Source organism: Cibotium barometz, chromosome 17 (assembly GCF_041138505.1).
Source record: "Cibotium barometz isolate CiBa-2024 chromosome 17, ASM4113850v1, whole genome shotgun sequence".
NCBI classification, from domain to species: domain Eukaryota; kingdom Viridiplantae; phylum Streptophyta; class Polypodiopsida; order Cyatheales; family Cibotiaceae; genus Cibotium; species Cibotium barometz.
Window position 1 is genome coordinate 38043545 of NC_141062.1, and position 27948 is coordinate 38071492.

The 27948-nt window shown below is 50.6% G+C and overlaps 2 protein-coding genes across 2 annotated transcripts in view; both read left to right on the top strand.

Annotated features, from left to right (window-relative positions):
• The window catches only part of LOC147629972 (uncharacterized), a 300394-nt gene that overhangs the window by 44185 nt on the left and 228261 nt on the right, over positions 1-27948 (top strand). The window contains exon 8 of the mRNA XM_086811523.1: positions 27580-27741. Coding sequence (XP_086667649.1) covers positions 27580-27741 — 162 coding nt within the window. The remainder of the gene's footprint in view (positions 1-27579; positions 27742-27948) is intronic.
• Positions 10968-12407, top strand: LOC147629973 (uncharacterized). Its single transcript, XM_086811522.1, has one exon. It carries the CDS (start codon positions 11159-11161, stop codon positions 12389-12391), a length of 1233 nt encoding a protein of 410 aa, XP_086667648.1. The 5' UTR covers positions 10968-11158; the 3' UTR covers positions 12392-12407.

Here is a 27948-nt window from a genome sequence, read left to right on the forward strand (position 1 = left end):
TCCATTGAAAAGCCTTCCCTTTTTCAGTTTCACAGTCCGGAATGCCAACCTTCTCCTCACTCGACAGATGCATAGGATCCCAACTCTCAGGCCTCATTGGGAGAGCTATAATATTTCTCTAGTGATACAGCGCAGATATTGGCATAGGCTTTGCCATTCATACAGAAGGAGCCAGATCTCTCATTTCTTTTGGTTATTCTTACATGGTGGTCTCCCCACCATTCAGTGGAGATCAGTTTTCGGTGTAGCACCTACCTGCCCTAGGTTTGTGGCAAATTCTGAGACTGTACAACATTGTTTATGGGGATGCAGCACTTCACAATAGATTTGGGGTTCTGTAGCCCAACTTATGGGCAAATTGAGTGGCCACGCTATGCAGGTGACTTGGGGGGCAGTTGCTTGGCTCTCCCAGTCCGATCCGTAGCTCTTTTACGAGGGCAGTGGTACAGACTCTGCTATTTTTATTCGTAGAGGTATTGCCTAGCATGGTTTATTGTAGGATGTCCCTCACTTTGATTATACACCCCCCAGACAGAGGATTGATACCAGTTGGGAGATTATTGCCAGTATTACAACATGGCAGATTTGGAGAGCTAGATGCACAGAGGTTATTGAGGGTGTCTAGATTTTTGGGTCTCGGTGCATTAGTACTATATAGGGTGATATCATCCATACTCTTATGGCTACTTGGGCTCATATTCAAGATTTCAGCATATCCCAGAAACGCATAAAAAATTCTATTGTGAGGCCATCCCATCCTGGGGGTTTCCATTTGTCCAAATTGTGCAATGCATGTTGTAATTCATCCATGGTGAATTCAACCTCCAGAGCAGATGCCTGCTGGCAAGACAGAATTCTATTCACATTGTGAAGCAACTGGTGCCGCGCATCCATAATTCTTCGAGTTGATTGGTGCTCGCTGAAGCTCCCGCCCCTCCCTGCTCGCGCTACTTGCACACCTGCGCCCCCCCGCCTACCTGCCTGCTCGCCCCCTCGCGTCCCCCTCATCCCTCGCGCCTCCCCTTGCCCCCCCCCCCCCCCCCCCCCCCCGCCTGCCTTCGCTACTGCGCCCCCCTCCATCGCTGCACTGCCCACCGCCCCTCCTCGCCTTCGCCCCCCCCTCTTCTCGCGCACCTCCCCTCTGCAGCGCCCCGCCCCCCCCCCCCCCCCCCCCCCCAGGGCTACTCCTTCTCCGCTTCGCCCCCCTCCCTTTTCTTGTTGCTTTCTGCCCCCAGGGGGGTTTTTCCTTTTTTCTCCGGCCTTCGTCTTCCACCTCTCCGTGTGCAGCTCGGTTCTTGCAGGATCTCTGCTTTCGCCTCGCCTACGCCATAGCTTCAGACTCTGATGGAGGCTCCTCCCGCCCTGCCTCAGAGGGATTCCCCCGCAGCCCCCTCGCCTGCCCCTGAGGACACCCCCATCAGGCTTTCTCTTTTGCCGGAAGAGGAAGCGAGCCTCACCGCAGAGGTGGAACGCCTCTAGGCTCATTCCACCATCTGCCGTATAGTCGGCACTCGCCCCAGCAGAGGGGAGATCCGGGATCTTCTCCAGGCCCGCCTTCTTGCAGATGTGGGCAAGATCCTGGACGTACAGCTACTGGGCCGTGGACATTACCAGATCGAGTTCGAGACCTTCAAGAGCGTGGCCAAGGTCATAGCCATGAGTCCCCTTTGACATCAGGGGTGCTCGGGCTTTCTTCAGACCTTGGCAGCGCGGCTTTGACCCAGCAGCAGCTGAGCAGGGAGAGCGCCTTTTCCATGTTACAGTTTGCTTCCCTGGACTCCGCCGGGAGTATCTTCCGCTCCTCTCTAGGCTAGGAGCATTGGTGGGCTCGGTACTAGAGACTGGCCCCATAGCAGCTTCAGTGGTAGCCAGAGCAGCTGGGCTTCCGTCGGTCAGAGTTTTGGTGTCTGATATCTCCTCCCTTCCTAAGGTCATTCAGCTACCTAGGATAGGGGTTGGGATGGATTGATCAGAGAGTGGAGTTTTCGGGGCTCCCGAACCAGTGCTTCATTTGCAGGCAGGTCGGTCATCTGGCCAAGGCCTGTCCTCGCAGGAGACCCCGACCCTCACCACAGCAGCAGGCCCCTGATGGCCCGCCCACAGATGCGGCTCGGCAGGCTGCCTCCGGGACATCTGCTCAGGCCACAGAGACCTCGGAGTGGTAGCCTGGACAGGGGTGCCGTCGAGGGCGACAGCCACAGCAGCACGCCCAGAGACCGCTGCAGCAGCAGCCACAGTCTCAGCATCACTGGGTTCCCGTGAGGAACAGCTTTGCTCCCCTCCAGGAGGAGACCCTTGCGAGACGACTGAGGACCAGGAGATGCCAGCACCCCCACCTTCACCCCCCCACCCCCGTCCCCTCCGATCGCCTCGCTTCCACCTTCGCCTCCTCCCGTCCCCGCTGCGGTTTCGGCAGCGGCTCCCTCTCCACCCCCCTCCCCCCCCCTCCTCCCCCCCCCCGCCCGCCTCACCTTCCCGGGAGGCCCTGGCAGTCCCCTGGCGTTCACCTGCAGTCCGGAGGGCGCTGAGCACCGACCTCGCTCGAGCGACACCGAGGAGACCTACCATGCCGATTCGGGCTTCCCGGATATCATCTATCCGCAGTCGGCTGAGTTCCCTTGGCATTAGACAGCGCTCGGAGGCTTTTGATTACGCCTTCACACGGCTTTTTGGAGCAGAGGGCCCCCATGAGCCAGCACCCATCCGAGTTCATGTAGTGATACGTCCGGCCCGTGGGGAGGAGGCACTTGATTCAGCAGTGGTCTTCTCTATGTGGCCCATGCGACCGGGAGTGGACTCTAGAGCTCGCTCTTAGCACTTTGAAGACTCAGGCAGTTGAGTTTTCTCATCATGTGAGCGATCTGGAGGTGACAGATGTGATAGGCCGACTATGGGAGTTGGCTCATTTTTTCTTGGATCCCGGCAGTGTGGATGCCTCAGGGATTCGTCATTTGGTCGTTTGCATAGTGGCAGACTTAGCACGCGACCCTGGATATGTATGTATACACGAGGTTGCTCTGTTAGAGCGGGAGGCAGTCGCCATGGGCCACAGCCACTGGCGCCTGATCCGTGATTCTTGCAGTACACCGGGTGGGCAGATTCGCAGCCGCTCGGATGGGGACTACTCTCCATCCAAGCCGCTTGTGAAGGCCCGCCGTACGGCTGAGACAGCATCCACCTCAGAGCAGGCCATCCATGAGGATCATCTCATGGAATGTACAGGGCCTTGGCGGAGCACATTTTATACGCTATCGTGGATGCTTGAGGCAGGAGCTTCAGAGATGCCTGGTTGGTGGCAGCATTGATATTTTGATGATGCAGGAGCACCACTTGGGTGAGAGCAGGATCCGGAGATATGGTTTGGTGATGTCTGGTAGATGGGACACCTTTTGGTCTGCAGGGTTTGGTCCTTTGGGTGGACAGGGAGGAGTATGCATGGTTATTGCAGATGTATGGCGGCACGCCATTGTGGATCGTGGGATCATTGTTCCTGGTAGAGCACAGTATGTCATTCTAAGGATACATGATGAGCTATTGGGCGTGCTCAACGTCTATGCGCCCAACCATGCTAGTGCCAGAGCAGAGTTTTGGACCCAGGTTACGGATGCATTGCCAGAGGCCGCACATTGGTGTGTTGGGGGAGACTTCAACATGCTTGAGGACCCGGCCGATAGAGTGGGAGGCAGTCATGTTACAGTGCACGGCACGGAGCTTGCAGCTTGGGACCGGTTTTGCATGTCACTGAGGATCACTGATGCATGGCAGCATGGGGCCTTCTCCCGCTCTCAGGACAGTCTTAGTTTCTCTCGGTCGGATCGCCGGCAGGGAGGGACTAATCTATCACGGATTGATTGCTTTTATGTGGGCGATTGGTTAGGGGAGCGAGGGGGCTCCGTCGGCATTCTCGCTGGCACCTCATTTTCAGATCATGCGCCAGTTATCTTGACATTGGAGGAGAGGACACGGGAGCCCAGCTTGCAGTTGAGGATCCCAGAGAGGGTACTTACAGATCCCAGTCTCGTTGAGGACATTGAGAGGATCTGGCATGATAGTCAGTGCTCTGACTAGGATGTAGCAGGCCAGTGTGCCAGGGACTCATCGAGCTTAGCTCTTTTTTGCACGCGGTAGCTTTGACACGGCTGGGAGAGATTCGCGAGCGGGAGCATCGGCTGAGACGCAGCCTTGCTTCGCTTCAGCGCCTTCAGAAGCAGCAGCCTGCATGTGAGTGGGTGGCGTCCCAGCTGAGCCAGGCACGCCAGGAGGTTAGAGAGGCAGAGGAGCAGAGACATGAGTTTTACTATCGTCGTCAGGCCTCTTAGTGAACGCAGCTTGGTGATAGAGTGACTCGGGAGTTTTTTGAGATCACTGGACCTCGCCATGCTCGAGCAGGAGTCCGTCAGCTTGGTAGGCCGGATGGATCGGTAGCTACTGAGCCCGGGGAGATCAGAGCCATTGCCACTGCATTCTATAGAGACCTGCTTTCAGCGGAGCCAGCCACTGAGGATCGGGATGCTTTCAGATAGACTGTGTGGGCCCATGTGCAGAGGAGGGTCACAGATCGTATGCGTACAGTTCTTGGTGCGCCTCTTTCAGAGATTGAGCTTGCCGAGGCCTTGAGGGTCCTGCCGCGACATAGTTGCCCAGGGGAGGACGGACTGACGCCGGCCTTTCTTATGCGCTATTGGGACCTTTTGGGGCCAGGCCTCCGCAGGGGCTTTCAGTATGTTTTGGACACTGGGGTGATGCCACAGAGCTTTTCAGAGGGCTTGATCTTTCTTATCCCCAAGGGGGAGGGAGTATTAGTTGATATTCGGCATTGGAGACCTATTACGATCCTCAATACTGTCTACAAGGTCTTAGCCAAGGCCTTGAGTTTGAGGATCCAGCCCTTCCTGGGGGAGTTGATTCATGCTACCCAAACAGGATTCGTCAAGGAGCGCACTATCCTTGACAACATCTTTACTTTCTGGGAGGCGACGGCCTGAGCTAGATTCCTTGGTGAGGACTTGGTCGTGATGCTTCTCGATTTTGAGAAGGCATACGATAGAGTTGATTGGGGTTTCTTAGAGGGCACCATGCTTCGCCAGGGCTTTGAGCCAGGCTGGATTAGAGGGGTGGCGGCTCTGTATTCCACAGCTCGTAGCCAGGTGTTGATTGCAGGAGGACGGGGACCGAGTTTTGAGCTGACCAGATTAGTTCGTCAGGGGTGTCCCCTCGCCCCTTTTCTTTTTCTCTTCTTTGCGGAGGCTATGAGCATGTATTATGGCAGAGGAGGTTGGTTTGAGAGGACTCCAGCTCCCAGTCAGGGGGGAGGACCTGCTCGATGCTTAGTTTGCTGACGACACGGCCTTATTTTTGCATGGCCAAGAGGCCAATCTTCTTCGGGCAGAGCAGTCGCTCCAGGTTTTTAGTGCAGCTTCGGGAGCATTGATCAATTGGCGCAAGACAGTGGCCTTTTGGATCAGCAGCGCTCCCACTCCGGCATGGATCCCGGACCCCGGTTTTAGATGGATTCCTCCTGGCACAGCAGTGCGGTATTTGGGATGCCAGATTGGACTAGATTTGTCACCTGAGCAGCAGATTTCCCCGCTTCTTCTGAGCATTCGGAAGAAGCTTTTGTATTGGAGTACAGCTCGACTATCCTTGGCTGGGAGGGTGGTGGTGGCAAATCAGGTGCTGTTAGCGACCATGTGGTACATTACGTCTTGCTGGATCTTTTCGAGCTCTTCTATCAGCCAGGTACAGAGGCTGATCAGGAACTTTCTTTGGTCTGGGCGGGACGGTCAGCCAGCCTGGGCAAAGGTTGCATGGGCAGTTATTACACTTCCGCTGGCTCAGGGAGGCTTGGGCATTATAGATCCAGTCGATCAGAGTAGAGCCTTATTGGGGAAGCTTATTGTTCGGGGGCTGCTTCCAGGCGCAGAGCCGTGGAAAGAGCTTCTCTTGCAGCGGCTGCAGGCTCGGGCTCCCCTAGCAGGGGGCACTTGGGCACCAGAGATTCGCTGGATCTTCATAGAGATGAGGAGGACAAGCCTCAGTAGAGGATGGGAGGACAGATTTGCTTTGAGCATCCTGAGAGCTTGGGAGCTGCTGAGACCGGGGCTCTCTCAGCGACCTCCTTCTTGTGTTGAGGAGCGGGCCAGATAGCCGCTCATCTGGAGCCCAGTGGTTCGCACAGAGCAGGGTCATTTGCTGGGTTCTCGGCCTCGTCTAGCCTGTGGACCTTTAGCGGCAGGCCCAGCACGTAGTTTTGGAGACTGGCAGGCCTTCTGCAGTCTCCCATAGGAGATCCAGGTGGAGAGGCTGAGTCACCTCAGAGGGGGGTTGATTATGAGGGATGATATTCAGGAGGCACTCACAGAGGAGTGGTTCACGCCTTTCGAGCTAGTGGCCCCATGGTGGATGGGAGCCTTTACAGAGTTGGAGATCCTGATTGCTGTCAGAGCTTGCACTGAGGATGGCAGATGCCTCTACTATGAGATTCAGGATGAGGGCAGACTTCAGAGAGTGGAGGTGGAGTCGCCTTTGGTTGTAGAGTGAACCTTTCAGAGGATACGGGTAGTGGCCGCTGCTTCTCGGAAGTGGCATATTGACCCCGATCCTGCAGATGTGCTCCCGGATTGGCGTATATGGGCATATGCGACGCGCCCCTTGGCCTGGCTACAGTGGGACCCTGGGGAGTACGAGTGGCATGATCCTTATGCATCCCTTGAGGCCACAGAGATCACGTTTTTCTAGTATACTGTTCGGCTGGGGTGGCATATTTTGACGGCGAGGAGGATGGTATCTCCAGCTGCAGCGGGGCACTGGCGGCTACAGGGACTCTCACAGGAGTTCCTGGAGGACTTTTGGGCTCGGCTCTGGGCTAGTCGACAGGCCCACAGGATCTCGACTTTCCAGTGGCTGGTCGCCCACAGGGGCTCAGCAGTTGGCACCTGGCTTGTTTACAGCGGTCTTCCGGCGGCCTACGTCCGATGCGGCCACCCTATGGAGACACAGAGACATTGCCTATGGGATTGCCCTCAGGCGCAACAGATTTGGCTGCGGATGCTACGTATTCTGGCCCCCCTCTCTCCAGAGGGTATGTTTACGTGGGGTGCCGCTACTTGGTCGACTTCGTCAGGGCCTGCTATGGGCTATGAGATGGAGCAGGACAGTCATTGCCATCAGATTCATTAGGGGCCAGCCTTGCCTGGTTCCGTCACCGGATTTCTCGTCCGCGAGCTGGACACAGGAGAGGGATTTACGATGGGAGCTCCTCAACAGCCTCACCATCTGGTTCACCTGAAGGGCCCGGTGTTTCACGGCCTTTGAGGGGAGACTGGAGCCACCAGCAGAGACTATACGGGGGATTTGGCAGGAGTTGATCCACACCCTGCGAGGACAGTACGACCGCATCCGGGGCGACTCGGATGAGGCGATCTTGCGGCGCCAGGCCTTTCACACCACTTGGCGCAGCGGCCCCTTCTATACCTTACACACGGGATCCCCCGTTGGCATTACACGCCACCTGTTTGGCTGTTCCCCCCTCCTATTGTATGATTTAGCCCCTCATTCCTTTGTACTGATGCTTGTATTTCGCAGCACCTTGGGAGAGTCTCCCGGGCTGCCTTGCTGTATTCACTGCTCTGTTTCTCTTATGAGCAGGAGAGATCTTTTGTAGCCCTACGGGCGTTTTTATATAACTAATGAAAGGATCTTTTCTCGGAAAATTTTTTTTTTCGAGTTGATTCATTGAGGGAAGGAAAATGGTTATTGAAGTAGCCATAAACTTCCCTTTCTAATTGCTGCGTATTATCAATCCAACAATCATCCTGATTCTTAACTCTATGAATGCATTGTAAAGTCTTGGAAACATGTAAGCTCTTAAAAAATCCTTTGGACGAGCAACTTGTGTCTTTCAGAGATTTTTGTCTGGATCTGATCTTCCACTTTTGGAGCTTTCTTTTATCATTTTTCTTAAGACAAATGGTTGGTTGCATCAATGCCTCTTGCTCTAAATCATCAAGACTTCTTTGATGACTACATTCAGTGAGTTGTTGAGTCACTAGTTTTGCATCCTTCACTTTGTCTTTCTTCTCCCAAAATCTATTTACCATAATCCAAAATAATTCCCTACATGGGAGTGGCGAAGCTACACCAAGCAAGGTGGTTCCAAACGTAGTGAACGATATGTTAGTACGTTTGGAAAACGTGCTGAAAAGATTCCAAACGTAGTGAACACTGCCCCCCATATATATGTATACAAAATTTATAGTTTACTTATAAACTTTTGAAATATGAAGCTTGAAGATTCATCAATGAACATTAAAGCACTTTTGAAATATGAAGTTTGAGGTGCAGTAGAGAGAGCCTTGTGGGGGAGAGAAATGAAATGAAATGATATATTAATGTCTCTAAGAGGCCATAATGGCCTATGAGACCAAAACTGAGAGTACATCTAAAGTTGGTGTCTCATCAAAGAGAACAACTAAGTGAGACTAAAAAGTACAATAAACTGATTGTCTTCCAGTTATAAGAACATAATTGTAAGACTCCGAGATGATACTGAGTAGAAAATACTGGAAAATACTAGAAAATGTATATCAAGTAGATCCATGTATGCTGATCAGTTGAAATGTTGCCCTCTCCTTAGATCAAGTATCTCCGCCATGGGACTGTCTAGAATGGAGAGGTCGTAGAAGCGAGGTAGGCGCCTCCGATGCCGAGCAATATTGGCTCTGATCTGGCGATGGGTGGTGAGGATGCCGTGGTCGGGATCGTGGTGGGCGTGGTCGACAAGCACGACATAAGATGACTGCTCTATCAGTGGTGACTCCCTGGGAGCATGGTCAGTGCCCTGATGGCCCAATGGAGGAGGTATCAGGAGGTATGTGGGCTGGGTTGCTAGTGCTGGTGCCGAAGAAATCTGTCAGGGTCCTCTGTCCAGGTACATCATGGCTCGGTCTCTTGTCTGCCAAGAGGGTCTCTCTGTGTCTCCTGAGCTCAAGTAGGTACAATCCTAGGCATCTCTTATCCTCAAACTCCATGATCCTGCGTAACGGCCCAAAACCCTCTTGGAAGAGGCAGTGATATCTCCCTCGGATCTCATAATAGACTGTACATCGGCAAATGTAGTGCTCCTCTATCTCTGCCTCCTGGTAGCATAGTTGACAAATGCGGTCACCCAAGATCTGATGCACATATCGCCTTGTCTCAATCCGGAGCTGGTGTGATGAGGTCCGGATCTGTCCAATGGCACAATATATCCATTGTGATAGGTGTACATCCATGTACGCCGGGCGGGTGATAAAATCATCCGGTGAGAGGTGTAGAAAATGGCTCTTGTAATGAGCCATTTTCGTGCCCAAGGGCTCAAGGGGGCTAGTCCATATCCTCTCTCTGTGTCCACTCTGATGATATCCATCCTGATCACGCAGTTTTGCTCTGAGCAGGTGAGATCCAAAAATGGACAATCCAGACTGTACTGAAAGGGTGGTAGTGCCTCTATCCGCAAACCATGTAGGTCAAACCATGATCTCATCTGAGTGTACCAACAATGAGTATCTCCATCCTCTACCAACTGTATGGATGAGGTCAATGCCAATCGGGAGTACCTCTACTGAGGGAGCTCCCATAGCCGCTGTAAAAAGGTAATTGCCTGGAATAGGGCCTCGGTTACTACTGGTGGGGCACCCAGCCCAGCCCGAACAATCTCATGTGGTACTGATGATTTGCTCCGAATCATGCGGGCAATCATCATAATCAGTGGTCTCTCCATTTGCCTCCATCCCTCATTTGTGCCTCTCTGAGATCTGTGATGTATACTGGGTCCCCAAATTGGAGCTCCGTACAAGAGGGTCGGTGTGACAAGCGTATCTAATAGCCACAATTTGGTGCGTGGCTCCTGAAATTGTATGTGTGCACACTGCCTCTCAAGTGCCCCCAAGGCTGCATGCCCTCGAGCTAATCTAGCTACTGTTGCCTCCTTTAGGGAGAAACGTGGTCCTGTGAAAGTAACTCCCAAGTAGACATATGACCTGACGTACTCTACCGGCTCCCCTCGGAAAGTGAACTGAGGCTCTGATCTCGTCACCCATGCCTATGTATTAACGTCTACTAGAGGCCGAACTCGACGTATGAGACAAATCAATGTACAACTGTCAATGTCTTCTGGATGTCCAGAAAAAAAAAGGACAAAATGAACATGAAATAAACTATGAAAGTACTGAGCTAGTGGGGGGGGGGGTGATGGATGGAGCACTACTGCTAGAGGCTCAGTATGCAACCTATATGTGCAGGGTATACAAGAATGCAATGCAGATCTGTCTAGCTCCAACCAGTACCATAATCGGGGTGTGTAATATGTGATACATAGGCGATGGCGAGGCAAAAATACCTCAGAGCATGATCTCCGGGTGTGAGTGTAAGTGAGCTAGCCGCTCCTGGATATGGTGCTGATGTCGAGCCCGTGTCTCTATGATCTCCCTCTGATGTAGTGTGGTAGCCTGGTAGCCTGAGAGAGAGAGAGAGAGAGAGAGAGAGAGAGAGAGAGAGAGAGAGAGAGAGAGAGAGAGAGATGGCGTGGACTTGCTCGCCTGTGGACCTTCTTGCCTGCGCACGTGTGTGAGAGAGAGAAGATTCTCCTTCGCTTCCCCTCTGGCTACAGCTCTCACTTGTGTGTGTGTGTATGTGTGTGTGTGTGTGTGTGTGTGTGTGTTGAAGTGTGTGTGTGTATGCAGGATCGTTGTGTGTGTGTGCTCCCTGCTGCCGCTGCGACTGTCCTCTAGGGCTTGTAGCTTCGTTTCGCCCTCGCCTCAAGCCTGCAGCAGCCCTCCCCGCTATCTCCTAGGGGTCCCCTTTGTGTGTGTAGGTTCTTCTTCTTCCCGCCTACCACCCTGCTTTCTCCTCTCTTCATCGCTGCGCCTCCTACTACACTTCTATTCCGCGAGCTGCAGCCTGTGTACAGCTGTGTGTGTGTGTGTGTGTCAGTGGTGTGTGTTACATACGTGTGTGGCGTCGCTGCTCGACTCTGATCGCCTGCTGCGACTTACCTGTTTCGGATCTTTACTCGCCTGTTGACCATCGCCTAAACCTGCTGCCGTTGAATGTTCTTGCTGCCGGCTGGCCTCCCCCGCCTTGCCTCTAACAGAAGGTTAATTAGTCGCCTGTGTGCATAATGGAATCGCCTGAGCTGGCCATTTACAAGCGTCGGAAAGCAATGAACACCTCGAATTTGGATGCCATGTCTTTGATTAAGGAATGCCTGCATGAGGATTTCGAAGAAGCAAGATGTGCTTGGGAAGGACCTCCTCCAGTCACAGAAGTGCGTATTCCGGTGCAGGAGCTCATGGATCCGGTTGCACAGTATGCATTGAATGCAGTGATTCTCTTTTTCCCGGGCAAGATGCCTAGTGCACAGGATGTGGGACAATGGGTTGATTTCTTGCTTAAGCGTCAAGCAGTCCGGGGTGTTTATTTTGGAGCAAGAGGATTCTATGAGGTATTGTTAGCAGACATGGAAGCTAGAGATGCTTTGTTGGAAATGTCTCCCCTCTTCTTCAATACGCAAATGACTCATGTTCTTCCCTGGGCTCTTACTAAAGATTATCAGAGCCTTATTCGACATAAGTGCCCGGTTTGGGTTGAAGTGGTGGATTTTCCTCGTACTTGGCGTCATTTTCTTCCTTTGTTGGCTGCTCAATTGGGCAAAGTGATTTGCCCCCCCAAGTTGGATGCCAATACAAATCGTTTTTGTATTCTATGGGACACTGATCTTCCTGCTCCTATGGGCATTACCGTTGATTCTGGGGACACAGTGGTCGGAAAGCGACCATTCAAGCTTAAATGGGGGAAATTTGCCAATTCCTGTTTTCGCTGTGGCAAATTTGGTCATATGCAATCTGAATGTTCTGAACCAAATCTACAACCCCCTCCTTCGGCTGTCCCTACCCCTCAGACTCCTCCTCCAGTGAAATCTTCCCCTGAGGCACAATCTAAAGGTGCTTCTGCATCCACATCAACAACTGGACTCAATAAAGGTAAAGGGAAGCAGTCTCAAATGCCAAGTGTTCCTGCTTCCCCGAATATCAAAGACAAGGGCAAAGAGAAGCTTCCTGCTACTCAGGCGTGGATAGTACCCAAGAAAACTGTCAAAGCACGTACTTTACCATCTTCTCGCAATTATGTGCCCCCCTTGAAGAATGTTGCTCAGCAAAAACTGCCTTGTAATGATAACTCTTCCCTAGCTCAGGCCTGGGATAAAGTTGTTCGATCCTATAAGGAAGTAGTTACAGGGGGCACCGCTTCAACGTCGGAAGGCCATCGCTTGTTTCCTCCACATTCGAGTTTTGATTTGGCAGCTGATGTTTCTGCGACAGATGCGGATGTGCCCATGGGCACGAGTTCTTAAGCTTTCTTTTGGTTTTCTCGCCCACTGTATATACCATTTAAGATGCATAGTTCTATACAGTGCTTTTCATATAATGTGCGCGGATTATGCAATCAGGATAAATGGAGGCTAATCTGGCACTATGTACATACTTGCAAAGCAGATATTGTTGTTCTTCAAGAGCATAATCAGCATAATTTTGCCGGGCAAACTTCCTATTTTGCAGGATATTGGATAGCTTATGCAGGATCCGCTGGATACTCTGGAGTGCTGATGCTTGTTCGTCATGAATTATTTCCCATGTTGGTATTCAATGATCCAGCTGGCAGATGGATGGTCGTTCAATGTATTATCAACGGGGAAGTTTTTGAGTTTGGTGGGGTGTATGCATACACAGCCTCTACTGACAGGGCTCGTTTGTGGCATGCCATCTCCTCTTATTGTTGGCGTTCTAATGCATTCCTTTGTGGCGATTTTAATAATGCTCCAAATCATGTGGATAATACTACTGGACATTCTCACATGCTTCATGTGGAACGACAAGCTTGGGATCTCTTTCAGCACACATGTAATGCCTTGGATTTGTGGCCTCTGTTGCAAGCCAATGATCCAGGATTCACATTTCAGCATAACGCTCGATCAATGTATCGTGCTCGTCTGGACCGATGGTATCTCTTTCACATGCAACAGTATGATGATTTTGTATGTGATATGTGGATTGATTACTCCTTGTGTCTCTCGGATCATGCTCCGATATGCTTGAAAATACAATTCGGCTCTTGTTCTGCCAATGATTCATTAACTAGAAAGAGACTCCTCCATGTCAATAATGCTTATCTTAAGCATGAGGTTTTCCGCAATCTGATTGTGGATATTATTTCGCCATTGATCTCTCAAATGCATGTTGATATGGACACAGCATGGTTTCGTTTTGTTATGCGGATTCAATGTGTGATCCAGGATTATGGCAGACACTATTTATCGCATTTCAGAGAGCAAGTTCAACAGGCCAAAGACACTTGTCAAAGTTTGATGCATCTGGCTAACACTTCATCCCTTACTGAAACCCAGATGACAGAGTTGCTTTCTGCTCGTGCTTTGTTGCATCGTAATGATGAGAGAAAATTGACAAAGTGGCAGACTAGAGCTCGCCAAAAAGCTATAGTGGATAAAGGATGCACTTCTAAACAATTCTTTCGTCATTTACATCTTTCTAGGCAGTCTCAAACTATTAAGAGGATTAAACTCCCGACTGGTGATTGGACTACCTCTCGTGTGGAGCTTGCACGGGCCATGGAATCTCATTATGGCAAGATTTTTGAGGCCTCTTCTCTCACGCAGGAAGGTCGAGAGGCTCGTCGGTTGTTTTTATCTCGAGTTGCACCGATTTTATCGGCGCAGCAGGCTCAACTTTTGGAAGCCGCCTTCACAGAGACAGAATTGTATGCCAGTTTGTGTGATTTGGGTCGTTGGAAATCTCCCGGTTGGGATGGCCTTACTGTAGAATTTTTCTTGTCGTTTTGGCAATACGTGGATCAGCCACTATTGTTAATGATAAACAGGGCATGGGAGCAACAGGTTTTGCCTTCATCTTGGAAAGAAGGCTTGCTCAAGTTGATTCCAAAGCAAGCACTTTGTGAAGAGTTCTCGCAATGGAGGCCGATTACACTCATGCCTGTGGTTTATAAATTGCTTGCTAAAATGCTTGTCAATAGACTTAAAGGGTTTCTGCATGATGGTTTGCATCCATCTCAGTATGGCTTCATTCCACGAAGGCAAATTACTGATAATTTAGCAAATGTCATCATTGGCATGGAGTATGCGAAATACACTCGACAAGATGTATTGGTCATGCAGGTTGACATTGAAAAGGCATTTGACACTGTTCTTTGGGATTACATTGCAGATACCATGCTTCGGCTGGGATTTGGGCCTAAGCTATCCTCTGTGGTTTATTTCTTGTATGCTGACAGTACCTCTGCCGGTTTGTTGGATGGTTTTCTCACAGATCCTTGGCATTTGGGACGTTCAGTAAGGCAAGGTTGTCCTCTCAGTGCTTTGCTTTATGCGATTGCTACTCATCCCCTGCTTATGTATTTGGAATCTTTGACTTCGTCTGGAAGATTGCAGGGCTTGAAATTACCCTCTGGGAAACATTTTATTGCGCAAGCTTATGCAGATGATTCTCTCTTTATGCCTCGCAATCACCAAGATGATGTGGAACAAATTATGCACACTCTTCATTTGTTTGGATTGGCAGCAGGCCTCAAAGTGAATTTTCGTAAATCCAAACTATTGGCTCTGACTGAGTGTGATTGGCATAAGCTGCTTTGGCCAGGCGAACTTGTTCCTCCGAACATTATAGTTCGTCATTTGGGTTATCCGCTGGGTTGGACTGTATCGGCTACACGGAAATTGGATTGGGTAGCCGAGCGCTTGCACTCCAAGTTGCATTATTGGAAGTTGTCCACTTGGCCGCTTCATGTGCGTTTGAGAATTGTGCAATGCATTCTTGTAGCTTATGTGCAGTTTTATCTACCTTTGCTATATTGGTCTCAATCCCGCTTGAAGTCCCTTATGTCAAGTATATTGGCGCATTTCTGGCGCACTTCATCTCGTGGAAAGGGCCTCAGATTGTTATCCATGGACAAGTTATGCTCTCCTAAGCGTCTTGGAGGCCTGAATATTTTGGATTTGAGACGTCATGTTTTGGCTAGGAAAGCTATGCTTTTGCCGGTTTTGTTGGATCAGCAGCAACCCTGGACTCTCATGGTGTCCCATTTGTGTCGGCATATTGTCACGCCATTCTATGGTCATTGGCAACCCACATACTGGGATCTTATATGTGGAAAACTTGAAGGACACATTCCGGGATGTCCTTTCACTTCTTCTCTCATTATTGATTGGAAGGAAGTTACTTCACATATGATATGGCATGGTTCCCGATCTTTGATGGGCAATTCCCTGCGGCTAGAGAGTTTGCATTGGAGTCGTGTATTTTCTTCCACTTTGGTTGACCGTTCACCTCGTCAGGCATATTTTCTATCTCAAAAAGGAATTTGTCAGATACATCAGGTGGTGGATGACACAGGTCAGGTTCTTTCTTTCTCTGTTGCGGCGGATCGTTTTCAATTGGGATCCCATTATTCTCATCTTTGGACAGAAATTCAGCGGATGATTGCTGATATTTCTCCTTTACCTCGCCTGAATGTGGATTCCCGTCTATCTGATTGGAATCTTGGAACCACTGCTATGGAATGTATTTCAGCTGGGACAGTTTATGCCCTCTTGCAATCGGATGCATGGATAGTCAGACATGGTAATCAGCTATGGTCTCTCTCCAAATCTTCAATGTGGTGGAAACGTACATTGTTTCGCATTTGGAAAAGTCATCTGCCTCTTAAAGAACGCCTGTTCTTGTGGCGCTGTTTGGTTGGTGCTCTTCCTGTTGGTAGCTTGTTACATGCACGTCATATTGCGCCTTCGCGTTGTGTCCGATGTAAAGCTACTGAGGAGACTGTCCCACATTTACTATGGGGTTGTGTATGCTCCAGATCGTTCATTCGCCAGGTCTCGACTGCTCTTCGCCTTCGTTTCCCTTCGGGCATTTTTCACAGATGCTTTTGGCTTTTTGGGGTGTTACAAGCATCGCAGTCTCAGTTTGCAGTATTTTTCAGCTGGGTCCGATTCTGGGTCTTTTGGACCATATGGCATGTTCGGAACAACCTCATGTTCCAAGCCAATGACATTGTTCCCTTCCATTACTTCAAGTTCTCGCTTGGTAACGCGCTTCATTTTGCTTATGATGCTGGGGACATCACTCTTGATGCTTATAGGATTTACTTTGATTGCTTCTAGGTGGTGGAGCCTATAGTTACTTTTCTTTTTTTGGGTTTTCCTCGCTTACAGGTTTCCCACTTGTAAATGAAAAGTGTGATCTTTTTGGTGGGTTTTCCTCGTTTTGAGGTTTCCCACTTGTAATTAATGACATTGAGCTTTACAAAAAAAAAAAAAGTGTGTGTGTGAGAGAGAGAGAGAGAGAGAGAGAGAGAGAGAGAGAGAGAAGAAAGAACATGGAGGACTTCCAAGGCACTCCCATCGCCGTCGCCTGATACATCGCAGAGAGTTTTGTGGCCCGAAATTAACCAGGTATTACTGTAAGTACAGCAGGTACACTAGGGTTTCTAGCAAGTACTGCAGGTCCAGTAGGGTTTTCAGCAGGTGCTGCAGTACAGTAGGGGTTCTTGTAGCTGCTCCTGGATATGGTGCTGATGTCGAGCCCGTATCTCTGTGATCTCCCTCTGATGTAGTGTGGTAGCCTGGTAGCCTGAGAGAGAGAGAGAGAGAGAGAGAGAGAGAGAGAGAGATGGCGTGGACTTGCTCGCCTGTGGACCTGCTTGCCTGCGCACGTGTGTGAGAGAGAGCAGATTCTCCTTCGCTTCCCCTCTGGCTACAGTTCTCACCTGTGTGTGTGAGAGAGAGAGAGAGAGAGAGAGAGAGAGAGAGAGAGAGAGAGAGAGAGAGAGAGAGAGAGAGAAGAAAGAACATGGAGGACTTCCAAGGCACTCCCATCGCCGTCGCCTGATACATCGCAGAGAGTTTTGTGGCCCGGAATTAACCAGGTATTACTGTAAGTACAGCAGGTAGACTAGGGTTTCTAGCAAGTACTGCAGGTCCAGTAGGGTTTCCAGCAGGTGCTGCAGTACAGTAGGGGTTCTTGCAGGTACAATAGTTTCTGCAAGTACTGCAGGTACAGAAGAGTTTCCAGCTGCCGGTACTGTAGGTACAGTAGGGTTTCTAGCAGGTGACTTGCAGGTATAGTAGGGTTTCAGCAGGTGGTGCAGGTACAGAAGAGTTTCCAGCCAGTACTGCAGGTACAGTAGGGTTTCAGCAGGTACTGCAGGTACAGAAGAGTTTCCAGCCAACACTGCAGAGCAGGTGCTGAATTTGGGTTTGAGAGAACGGGTTTTCTTTGCTTTTGTACATGGATTTGGATGACCCGGCTGCTGCTGTTGTTGGTGGCATGGCTGCCAATAGCCTTAACATGGATCTTATTGAGGAGATGATCGAGAAGGATGTGGGTTATGCTTCAGATGCCTCGGAGCAACAAAAACGTCAAAGGCTTGATGTTGATGCAAGCTACACTCCGGTGAATGTTGGAGAGAATGCAGAGGAAAGTTCTCAGGTACCTTCTTCGGAGTTTGCACGTTTGCTGCAGATCACTGGTGAGCTTCTGCAAGAATATGTGAAGGCAAATAGCGTGCAAATGGCTGCAGTAGATAATGGTGGTGTGGCTGATGTATCCATGGAGACTCCTTTGTTGCTACAGCAGCTAGCAGATTTTCATGATCGTGCTGCTATCTTCTTCGTTACTGGGCGTATTCCGTTGTTGCCTCGTCTTAGAGCATGGTTGGGCCGCTTGGTGTCGCCTGAGGCACTTGAGGAGATTTACGATGGACCGAGAGGCTTTTATGAAATACTTTTTCGCACTTCGGAAGCCCGTAGGCAGTCTTGGAGCAGGTGCCACTCTTTTTGGATGGGCAGTTGGTTCATGTGGTTCCGTGGAAGCCTATGGCAGAGTACCAAGATATGTTGCGCCAGGCTTGCCCAGTTTGGGTTGAATTAAAACAATTCCCACCAATGTTTTGGCGTGTTTTACCAGGTCTCATGCGAGGTATCGGTGATGTCTTGGTGGTGCCTCGAATGACATCTAGAAACCGAAATCGTCTATGCATGTTGTGGGATACTAGGAGACCTAGGCCGACACATTTGCGTGTCAATATGGCTGGGCTGCAACCTTTAATGTATGAATTGAGGTGGGATACATTTGCTAGCCACTGTTTCAAATGTGGTGAGATGGGCCACTTTGTCTCCGAATGTCCTAAGAAAGAACAAGTTGTTGCTACCAAGGATATCGTTGATGGGTAGTTGCCCGTGGAAGATAAGCATGATGCTCCTTTACATGATGCCCAACACATGGATGTACATGTGGATGTTCAGAATGAGGTTGAGCAGCCATGGGTGGAAGTACGTGGTAAAAAGACATGATTTGTTGCCTCGCGGGGGGATTTCTCAGATACTTTTTGGCGGGGGTCTTTGCGTACTCATCAGGGGCCCTTACATACATATGCTCGTCGCCCTTTGGGTTCAGGTGCCCGCAACAGACCAGGATTGAGAGGTTGGGAGGCCAACTTTCTCAGGGTACAGGGGCTCTTGTGGTGGATAGAGTAGAACGCTATCCTATTAGAAGTCGCCTAACAAAAGAAGCACAACAACAATTGCCTCTTGTGTTTGGTTAGAAGGGTGAGGTCATCTCGCCATGGGATGGTCATTACCGTTTGGCACGTGCTCGAGAACTCCAAGGGCAGTTTGAGATCACAAATACCATGTCTAAAAATGCAATGCTTCAAAAGGTTCGTGATTTGGCAGATTGTCCTGGGCCTATTACACAGCCTTGTTGATTCCTTTTCTGGGAAGGCTTATGAAAATTGTACAATGGAATGTAAAGGGTATTTCTTCGCGCCAAAAGCAGTTCAGGCTTTGGTGTACAACTTTTTGTCATGGTTGGGATGTTTTGTGTGCAGTTGAACATAAGCAACATAAGTTGGCTGGCAAAGCCTATGTATATAAGGGGTTTCATGTTTTCTACAGCGGACATCCTGCTTCGCAGTCAGGTGTTATGTTTGCTGTTCGTTCGCAGTTTCAGCCTTCTCTTGTGATTCAAGATGTTCATGGAAGATTTCTAGTGATACAGATTGTTTGGGATAATACGCCTTTATGGTTGTTAGGGGTGTATGCTCCAAATAATGCTTGTGCACGCCGTTTGCTGTGGAATGACTTGTGTACTCTTTCAATCTCTCATCCTCGCTTTGTGATGGGAGACTTTAATATGTGTGTCTCCAACGTCGCCTCATTCTGTAATGGATGGCCCGGAGAGAATGGCGTGGGAAGCTTTTGCAGCAAGGTCGCTAAAACAAGACATGTGGTCTTGGTTGCATCCAGATGAAAGGGGTTACACTTATGCCTCACAACAGTTTCGGGGCACTTATGCTAGATTGGATAGGATGTATATTTTACATCAAGATCTCTTTTTGCCATAGGTTCTTACTATGATGGTTGATCAGCAACAGGTTTTCTCGGATCATTGGCTGCTTGTGTTTGAAATGGTCTATCATCCTGTGGATGCATATAAAGGCTTGTTGGGACGCTTGCCTTTGCGCTTAAATCACACTTTTTTGGAGCATGAAGTTTTTGATGTTTATATGCGTCAGTTGATACGACATTTCTCCACAAGAGTGTCCATGGCTGATTATTATGCTTGGCCAGTGTTTTTTTTTTTTTTTGAGAAAAGATCCTTTCATTAGTTATATAAAAACGCCCGTAGGGCTACAAAAGATCTCTCCTGCTCATAAGAGAAACAGAGCAGTGAATACAGCAAGGCAGCCCGGGAGACTCTCCCTAGGTGCTGCAAAATACAAGCATCAGTACTAAGGACTGAGGGGCTAAATCATACGATAGGGGGGGGGAATAGCCAAACAGGTGGCCTGTAATGCCAACGAGGGGATCCCATGTGTAAGGTGTAGAAGGGGCCGCTGCGCCAGGTGGTGTGAAAGGCCTGGCGCCGCAAGATCGCCTCGTCCGAGTCGCCCCGGATGCGGGCATACTGTCCTCGCAGGGTGTGGATCAACTCCTGCCAAATCCCCCGAACAGTCTCTGCTGGTGGCTCCAGTCTCCCCTCAAAGGCCGTGAAACACCGGGCCCTCCAGGTGAACCAGATGGTGAGGCTGCTGAGGAGCTCCCATCGTAAATCCCTCTCCTGTGTCCAGCTGGCGGATGAGAAATCCGGTGCCGGAACTAGGCGAGGCTGGCCCCTAATGAAACTGATGGCCTGACTGTCCTGCTCTATCTCATAGCCCATAGCAGGCCCTGACAAAGTCGACCAAGCAGCGGCACCCCACGTAAACATACCCTCTGGAGAGAGGGGGGCCAGAATACGCAGCATCCGCAGCCAAATCTGCTGCGCCTGAGGGCAATCCCAAAGGCAGTGTCTCTGTGTCTCCATAGGGTGGCCGCATCGGACGCAGGCCGCCGGAAGACCGCTGTAAACAAGCCAGGTGCCAACTGCTGAGCCCCTGTGGGCGACCAGCCACTGGAAAGTCGAGATCCTGCGGGCCTGTCGACTAGCCCAGAGCCGAGCCCAGAAATCCTCCAAGAACTCCTGTGAGAGTCCCTGTAGCCGCCAATGCCCCGCTGCAGCTGGAGAGACCATCCTCCTCGCCGTCAAAATATGTCTCCCCAGCCGAACAGTATATTGGAAAAAGGTGATCTCTGTGGCCTCAAGGGATGCATAAGGATCATGCCACTCGTACTCCCCAGGGTCCCACTGTAACCGGGCCAAGGGGCGCGCTGCATATGCCCATATGCGCCAATCCGGGAGCACATCAGCAGGGTCGGGGTCAATATGCCACTTCCAAGAAGCGGCGGCCACTACCCGTATCCTCTGAAAGGTTCACTCTGCTACCAAAGGCGACTCCACCTCCACTCTCTGAAGTCTGCCCTCATCCTGAATCTCATAGTAGAGGCATCTGCCATCCTCAGTGCAAGCTCTGACAGCAATCAGGATCTCCAACTCTGTAAAGGCTCCCATCCACCGTGGGGCCACTGGCTCGAAAGGCGTGAACCACTCCTCTGTGAGTGCCTCCTGAATATCATCCCTCATAATCATCCCCCCTCTGAAGTGACTCAGCCTCTCCACCTGGATCTCATCTGGGAGACTGCAGAAGGCCTGCCAGTCTCCAAAACTGCGTGCTGGGCCTGCCGCTAAAGGTCCCCAGGCTAGACGAGGCCGAGAACCCAGCATATGACCCTGCTCTGTGCGAACCGCTGGGCTCCAGATGAGCGGCTGTCTGGCCCGCTCCTCAACACAAGAACGAGGTCGCTGAGAGAGCCCCGGTCTCAGCAGCTCCCAAGCTCTCAGGATACTCAAAGCAAATCTGTCCTCCCATCCTATACTGAGGCCTGTCCTCCTCATCTCTATGAAGATCCAGCGAATCTCTGGTGCCCAAGTGCCCCCTGCTAGGGGAGCCCGAGCCTGCAGCCGCTGCAAGAGCTCTTTCCACGGCTCTGCGCCTGGAAGCAGCCCCCGAACAATAAGCTTCCCCAATAAGGCTCTACTCTGATCGACTGGATCTATGATGCCCAAGCCTCCCTGAGCCAGCGGAAGTGTAATAACTGCCCATGCAACCTTTGCCCGGGCTGGCTGACCGTCCCGCCCAGACCAAAGAAAGTTCCTGATCAGCCTCTGTACCTGGCTGATAGAAGAGCTCGAAAAGATCCAGCAAGACGTAATGTACCACATGGTCGCTAACAGCACCTGATTTGCCACCACCACCCTCCTAGCCAAGGATAGTCGAGCTGTACTCCAATACAAAAGCTTCTTCCGAATGCTCAGAAGAAGCGGGGAAATCTGCTGCTCAGGTGACAAATCTAGTCCAATCTGGCATCCCAAATACCGCACTGCTGTGCCAGGAGGAATCCATCTAAAACCGGGGTCCGGGATCCATGCCGGAGTGGGAGCGCTGCTGATCCAAAAGGCCACTGTCTTGCGCCAATTGATCAATGCTCCCAAAGCTGCACTAAAAACCTGGAGCGACTGCTCTGCCCGAAGAAGATTGGCCTCTTGGCCATGCAAAAATAAGCCCGTGTCGTTTGCAAACTCAGCATCAAGCAGGTCCTCCCCCCGGACTGGGAGCTGGAGTCCTCTCAAACCAACCTCCTCTGCCGTCAAATACATGCTCATAGCCTCCGCAAAGAAGAGAAAAAGAAAAGGGGCGAGGGGACACCCCTGACGAACTGATCTGGTCAGCTCAAAACTCGGCCCCTGTCCTCCTGCAATCAACACCTGGCTACGAGCTGTGGAATACAGAGCCGCCACCCCTCTGATCCATCCTGGCTGAAAGCCCAGGCGAAGCATAGTGCCCTCTAAGAAACCCCAATCAACTCTATCGTATGCCTTCTCAAAATCGAGAAGCATCACGACCAAGTCCTCGCCAAGAAATCTAGCTCTGGCCGTCGCCTCCCAGAAAGTAAAGATGTTGTCAAGGATACTGCGCTCCTTGACAAATTCTGTCTGAGTAGCATGAATCAACTCCCCCAGGAAGGGCTGGATCCTCAAACTCAAGGCCTTTGCTAAGACCTTGTAGATAGTATTGAGGATCGTAATAGGCCTCCAATGCCGAATATCATCTGATACTCCCTCCCCCTTGGGGATAAGGAAGATCAAGCCCTCTGAAAAGCTCTGTGGCATCACCCCAGTGTGCAAAACATACTGAAAGCCCCTGCGGAGGCCAGGCCCCAAAAAGTCCCAATAGCGCATAAAAAGGGCCGGCGTGAGTCCGTCCTCCCCTGGGCAACTATGTCGCGGCAGGACCCTCAAGGCCTCGGCAAGCTCAATCTCTGAAAGAGGCGCACCAAGAACTGTACGCATACGATCTGTGACCCTCCTTTGCACATGGGCCCACACAGTCTGTCTGCAAGCATCTCTGTCCTCAGTGGCTGGCTCCGCTGAAAGCAGGTCTCTATAAAATGCAGTGCCAATGGCTCTGATCTCCCCGGGCTCAGTAGCTACCGATCCATCCGGTCTACCAAGCTGACGGACTCCTGCCCAAGCATGGCTGGGTCCAGTGATATCAAAAAACTCCCCAGTCACTCTATCACCAAGCTGCGTCCACTGAGAGGCCTGACGACGATAGTAAAACTCATGTCTCTGCTCCTCTGCCTCTCTAACCTCCTGGCGTGCCTGGCTCAGCTGTGACGCCAACCACTCACATGCAGGCTGCTGCTCCTGAAGACGCTGTAGCGAAGCAAGGCTACGTCTCAGCCGATGCTCCCGCTCGCGAATCTCTCCCAGCCGTGTCAAAGCTGCAGCGTGCAGAAAAGAGCTAAGCTCGATGAGTCCCTGGGCACACTGGACTGCTGCATCCTGGTCAGAGCACTGACTATCATGCCAGATCCTCTCAATGTCCTCAGCGAGACTGGGATCTGTAAGTACCCTCTCTGGGATCCTCAACTGCAAGCTGGGCTCCCGTGTCCTCTCCTCCAATGTCAAGATAACTGGCGCATGATCTGAAAATGAGGTGCCAGCGAGAATGCCGACGGAGCCCCCTCGCTCCCCTAACCAGTCGCCCACATAAAAGCGATCAATCCGTGATAGATTAGTCCCTCCCTGTCGGTGATCCGACCGAGAGAAACTAAGACTGTCCTGAGAGCGGGAGAAGGCCCCATGCTGCCATGCATCAGTGATCCTCAGTGACATGCAAAACCGGTCCCAAGCTGCAAGCTCCGTGCCGTGCACTGTAACATGACTGCCTCCCACCCTATCGGCCGGGTCGTCAAGCATGTTGAAGTCTCCCCCGACACACCAATGTGCGGCCTCCGGCAATGCATCCGTAACCTGGGTCCAGAACTCTGCTCTGGCACTAGCATGATTAGGCGCATAGACGTTGAGCACGCCCAATAGCTCATCATGCATCCTCAGAATGACATACTGTGCTCTACCAGGCACAATGATACCTCGATCCACAATGGCCTGTCGCCATACATCTGCAATGACCATACATACTCCTCCCTGTCCACCCAAAGGACCAAACCCTACAGACCAAAAGGTATCCCATCTACCAGGCATCACCGAACCATATCTCCGGATCCTGCTCTCACCCAAGTGGTGCTCCTGCATCATCAAAATATCAATGCTGCCACCAACCAGGCATCTCTGAAGCTCCTGCCTCAAGCAACCACGATAACGTATAAAATGTGCTCCGCCCAGGCCTAGTACATTCCATGAGATGATCCTCATGGATGACCTGCTGAGGTGGATGCTGTCTCAGCCGTACGGCAGGCCTTCGCAAGCGGCTTGGATGGAGAGTAGTCCCCATCCGAGCGGCTGCGAGTCTGCCCACCCGGTGTACTGCAAGAATCACGGATCAGGCGCCAGAGGCTGTGGCCCATGGCGACTGCCTCCTGCTCTGACAGAGCAACCTCGTGTATACATACATATCGAGGGTCGAGTGCTAAGTCTGCCACTATACGCACGACCAAATGACGAATCCTTGAGGCATCCACACTCCCGGGATCCAAGAAAAAATGAGCCAACTCCCATAGTCGGCCTATCACATCTGTCACCTCCAGATCGCTCACATGATGAGAAAACTCAACTGCCTGAGTCTTCAAAGTGCTAAGAGCGAGCTCTAGAGTCCACTCCCGGAGGCAATGATGCTTTGAATCCTCCGGTGTAGGCACCGTCTCCGATGCGAGGATCCGCAAACCCGCGGGCGTCTGGATCTGCCCAACTGGATAACTCTCTCAACTAGAGTCGCACGGGGTGCCCACTGGTGGGCTGTCGGCTGTGTGTCCTCCTGGGTAGTCCCTCTAAAGAAGTCAGTAATCTGTCTCTGTGTGGATTCCCTGCCAGTCGGGCGTCCACTCCTAATAATGGACTCTCTGAGCCTGCGGATCTCCAGGAGATAAAAACCCAAGCATCGCTGATCACAATAGTCCATGACTCTAGCCAGTGGTCCAAATCCCTCTCTGAAAAGGCAATGGTAGCGCCCTCGAATCTCATAATATGCTGTGCAGCGACAGATGTAGTGCTCCTCCGTCTCTGGCTCTATCCAACAAATCTGACAAATCCTGTCCCTTGGAGGTATGCCTCTAAATTTGCCTGTCTCTATCTCTAAGGAGTATAAAGCCATCCTCAGTGGTGCGGAGAAGATGGTCTCTATAGAAAGCCATCTTCGTCCCCAACTCCTGTGAGGGCTCTAGCCATGTCCTCCTAGTGTCCAACTGAATGAGGTCCTGTCTGACGACTCTACTAATCTCAGAATGTGTCAAGGTGAGAGAGGGTGCCTCCAGAGAGTACTGGAAGGGTGGAAGTCTGTCTCAACTGAACCCGTGGAGCTCAAACCAGGATGCTATTTGCGCATACCAACATGAAGTGTCTCCCTCCATGGCTAGCTGATGAGAGGACTCTAAAGCAAGTCGTGCATACTGGTGTTGGGGAAGCTCCCAGGTGCTATGAATGAAGGACACTGATCTGGCACGAGCCTCGACTACGATCGGTGGTGCTCCCATCTCGGCTCTGATAATCTCATGGGGTACCAAGGCCTTAGCCCGAATCATCCTGGAGATCATGGACACAAGTGGTTTCTCCATCGATCTCCATCCATTGTATGTGCGTCCTGATCGACTGTGACGATCTAGGGTAGGCCCCCAGGTCTGTACTCCATATAGCATAGCCGACGTGACCAGCATGTCAAAAAGCCCCAGCTTAGTGCGTGGCTCTTGAAACTGTACCTGTGAGCACATCCTCTCTAGACCTCCTAGTGCTGCATATCCTCTAGTCAATCTGGCCTTTGCTGCCCCCCTCATGGAGAATGTGGGCCCAGTGAACACCACTCCAAGATATGTGTATGAGTCAACATACTCCACTGTCTCCTGCCCATATGTGAAAATAGGCACTGATCTCCAGACCCACTGAACTGTAGTGTTAAACACCATAACCTTGGTCTTACCAAGGTTAACTGAGAGCCCACTGTCCTGTGCATAAGCATGTAAAGTATCCAAGTGCCTCTGCATACCCTCTGGTGAGTTTGCTATAAGCACAATATCATCAGCATATAAGAGCAGAGGTATCCAAGTGCCAGCCAACTGGGCTCCTCTGTCCCCTCGTGTCCCAATATAATCAGAGATCTCATCAATGTATAGTCCAAAGAGTCGGAGAGAGCGGGCAGCCCTGTTTCACCCCTATAGTGGAGTGTACTGGCTGGGAGAGACCCTCTGAAGTCCGCACCTGCCCAACTACTCTCATAAAATGCCATAATACCCCAAATGAGCTCACATGGAACCCCCAAGTCTTGCAGCCTGCGCATCAGTCTAGCTCTGGGCACTGTGTCAAAGGCCTTGCGGAAATCCACAAAGCCACAGTAGATCCTCCTCCCATGTGCTCTGCCCTCCTCAATGATAGCCCTAAGGGTAAAATGATCCACCGTAACTCCGATGGGCCTGGGGCCAATCGCAAAATCCTGGATACTTGGGATGAAGGTTGGCGAGGCTAAAACATAATCCACTGTGCTGGCCCCATGTCTGTGTGGAAAGCAAGTAAAGCCACTGGCAAGTGGATACCTCTCTAGGCCATTTAAAATGGCCAGCCCATGTGCAGTCCCCATCTCCAAGAGGTATCTCCCATACTCAGTACACTCCACCTCATCCTGTGATCTCCGGGTCAAACACATCTCCTCCACATCTCTCTCTCTCAACATCTCCTCCGAAGTGTCAAAGAAGGAGGTCTGGTACTGAGCCGTTCGAGCATTAAAGTCCCCAAGTATGAGAACATCTCCCTCCCTGGAGAACTCCCATATGTCCTCATCTAGAATCATATATGGAGATTGCCCCTTGGGCGTTGCATAATGAGATGTGCTGGGTGGAAAGCAACATATAGCAATGTATAGGGGTCTACCCTCATCTGCCCTCACTCTGACCCACATGTACCTCGCGCTCTCATCACGGTGCATAACATGGATGAGTGGCTGAAGCTCCTCTCTAAAAAGAACTGCAACTCCTCCACCTCAGCTAGTGACGTTCTCAGAGGTGAATGCGGGGTAGTGACTTCAGCAAGATTGGGTCTCATGGGCGGTGTTTCGCCCAAAAGACTATCATCTTTCCATTGACCTCTATGGAGTGCATGCAAATTTGTGTGTCATGTTGATGTGAGGTGAATCATGTGTCCAAAAGGCCTTCTCTTCCTGCCTAACAGCCAAGAAGATAGTTCTTACAATTGGGGCTGCCGTAAAGGCCGTAACTGCTAGCCAAAAGTGGAGCTATCATATTCCATTATTCTTTTCCACCTCAGCTAGTGACGTTATCAGAGGTGAACGCGGGTTGGTGACTTCAAGTTCCAATATTCCTTATTATGTAATAATTTTAATAAAATGCCTGGTGTAAGAAACAAGTCGTGCTAAGTATCATGACTGCTGATTCTCTCTAATTGACCAAAATTTTGGTCTGGCCTGCCTCATGATTTTGTGTGTTCCTTAATCTCTAGAATGGAAAGAAGCTACTAGGCCTTATGTAACATGATGCTTTACAAAATTTTGTGCTTATTTATTTATGTGCCTTTGACCGAATGTTCGTGCACTCTATGTTTGGCCCTTCAGGATATTTTAGAGCAGAATTTTGTGCGTCCAAAAAAACTTGAAGAAAGCTATATGGAATTTAAGGAGCTTGCATCTATCAAGATTGATGCTTTCTTGGAAAACTGGAAAAATGAAAATCATTCTGTGGAAGAATACGAGGATGCTATATCAAAATATTTAGAGGTAAATCTTTATTCTGGTGATTTTTATCTTATCATTGGACATAGAAATAGGTGGTCAAAATTTTTATGCAAAAACTCTTTTGGGCAAATAGCTATTCTTGGGTGACGACCTAGGAATCTTTTTTTTTTTCCAGAAAAGAGACTTGTATTGAGTAAAATAAAGAGATCTAAAATCAAAAGGTAGGGAGATCTCAAATCAAAAGGTAGG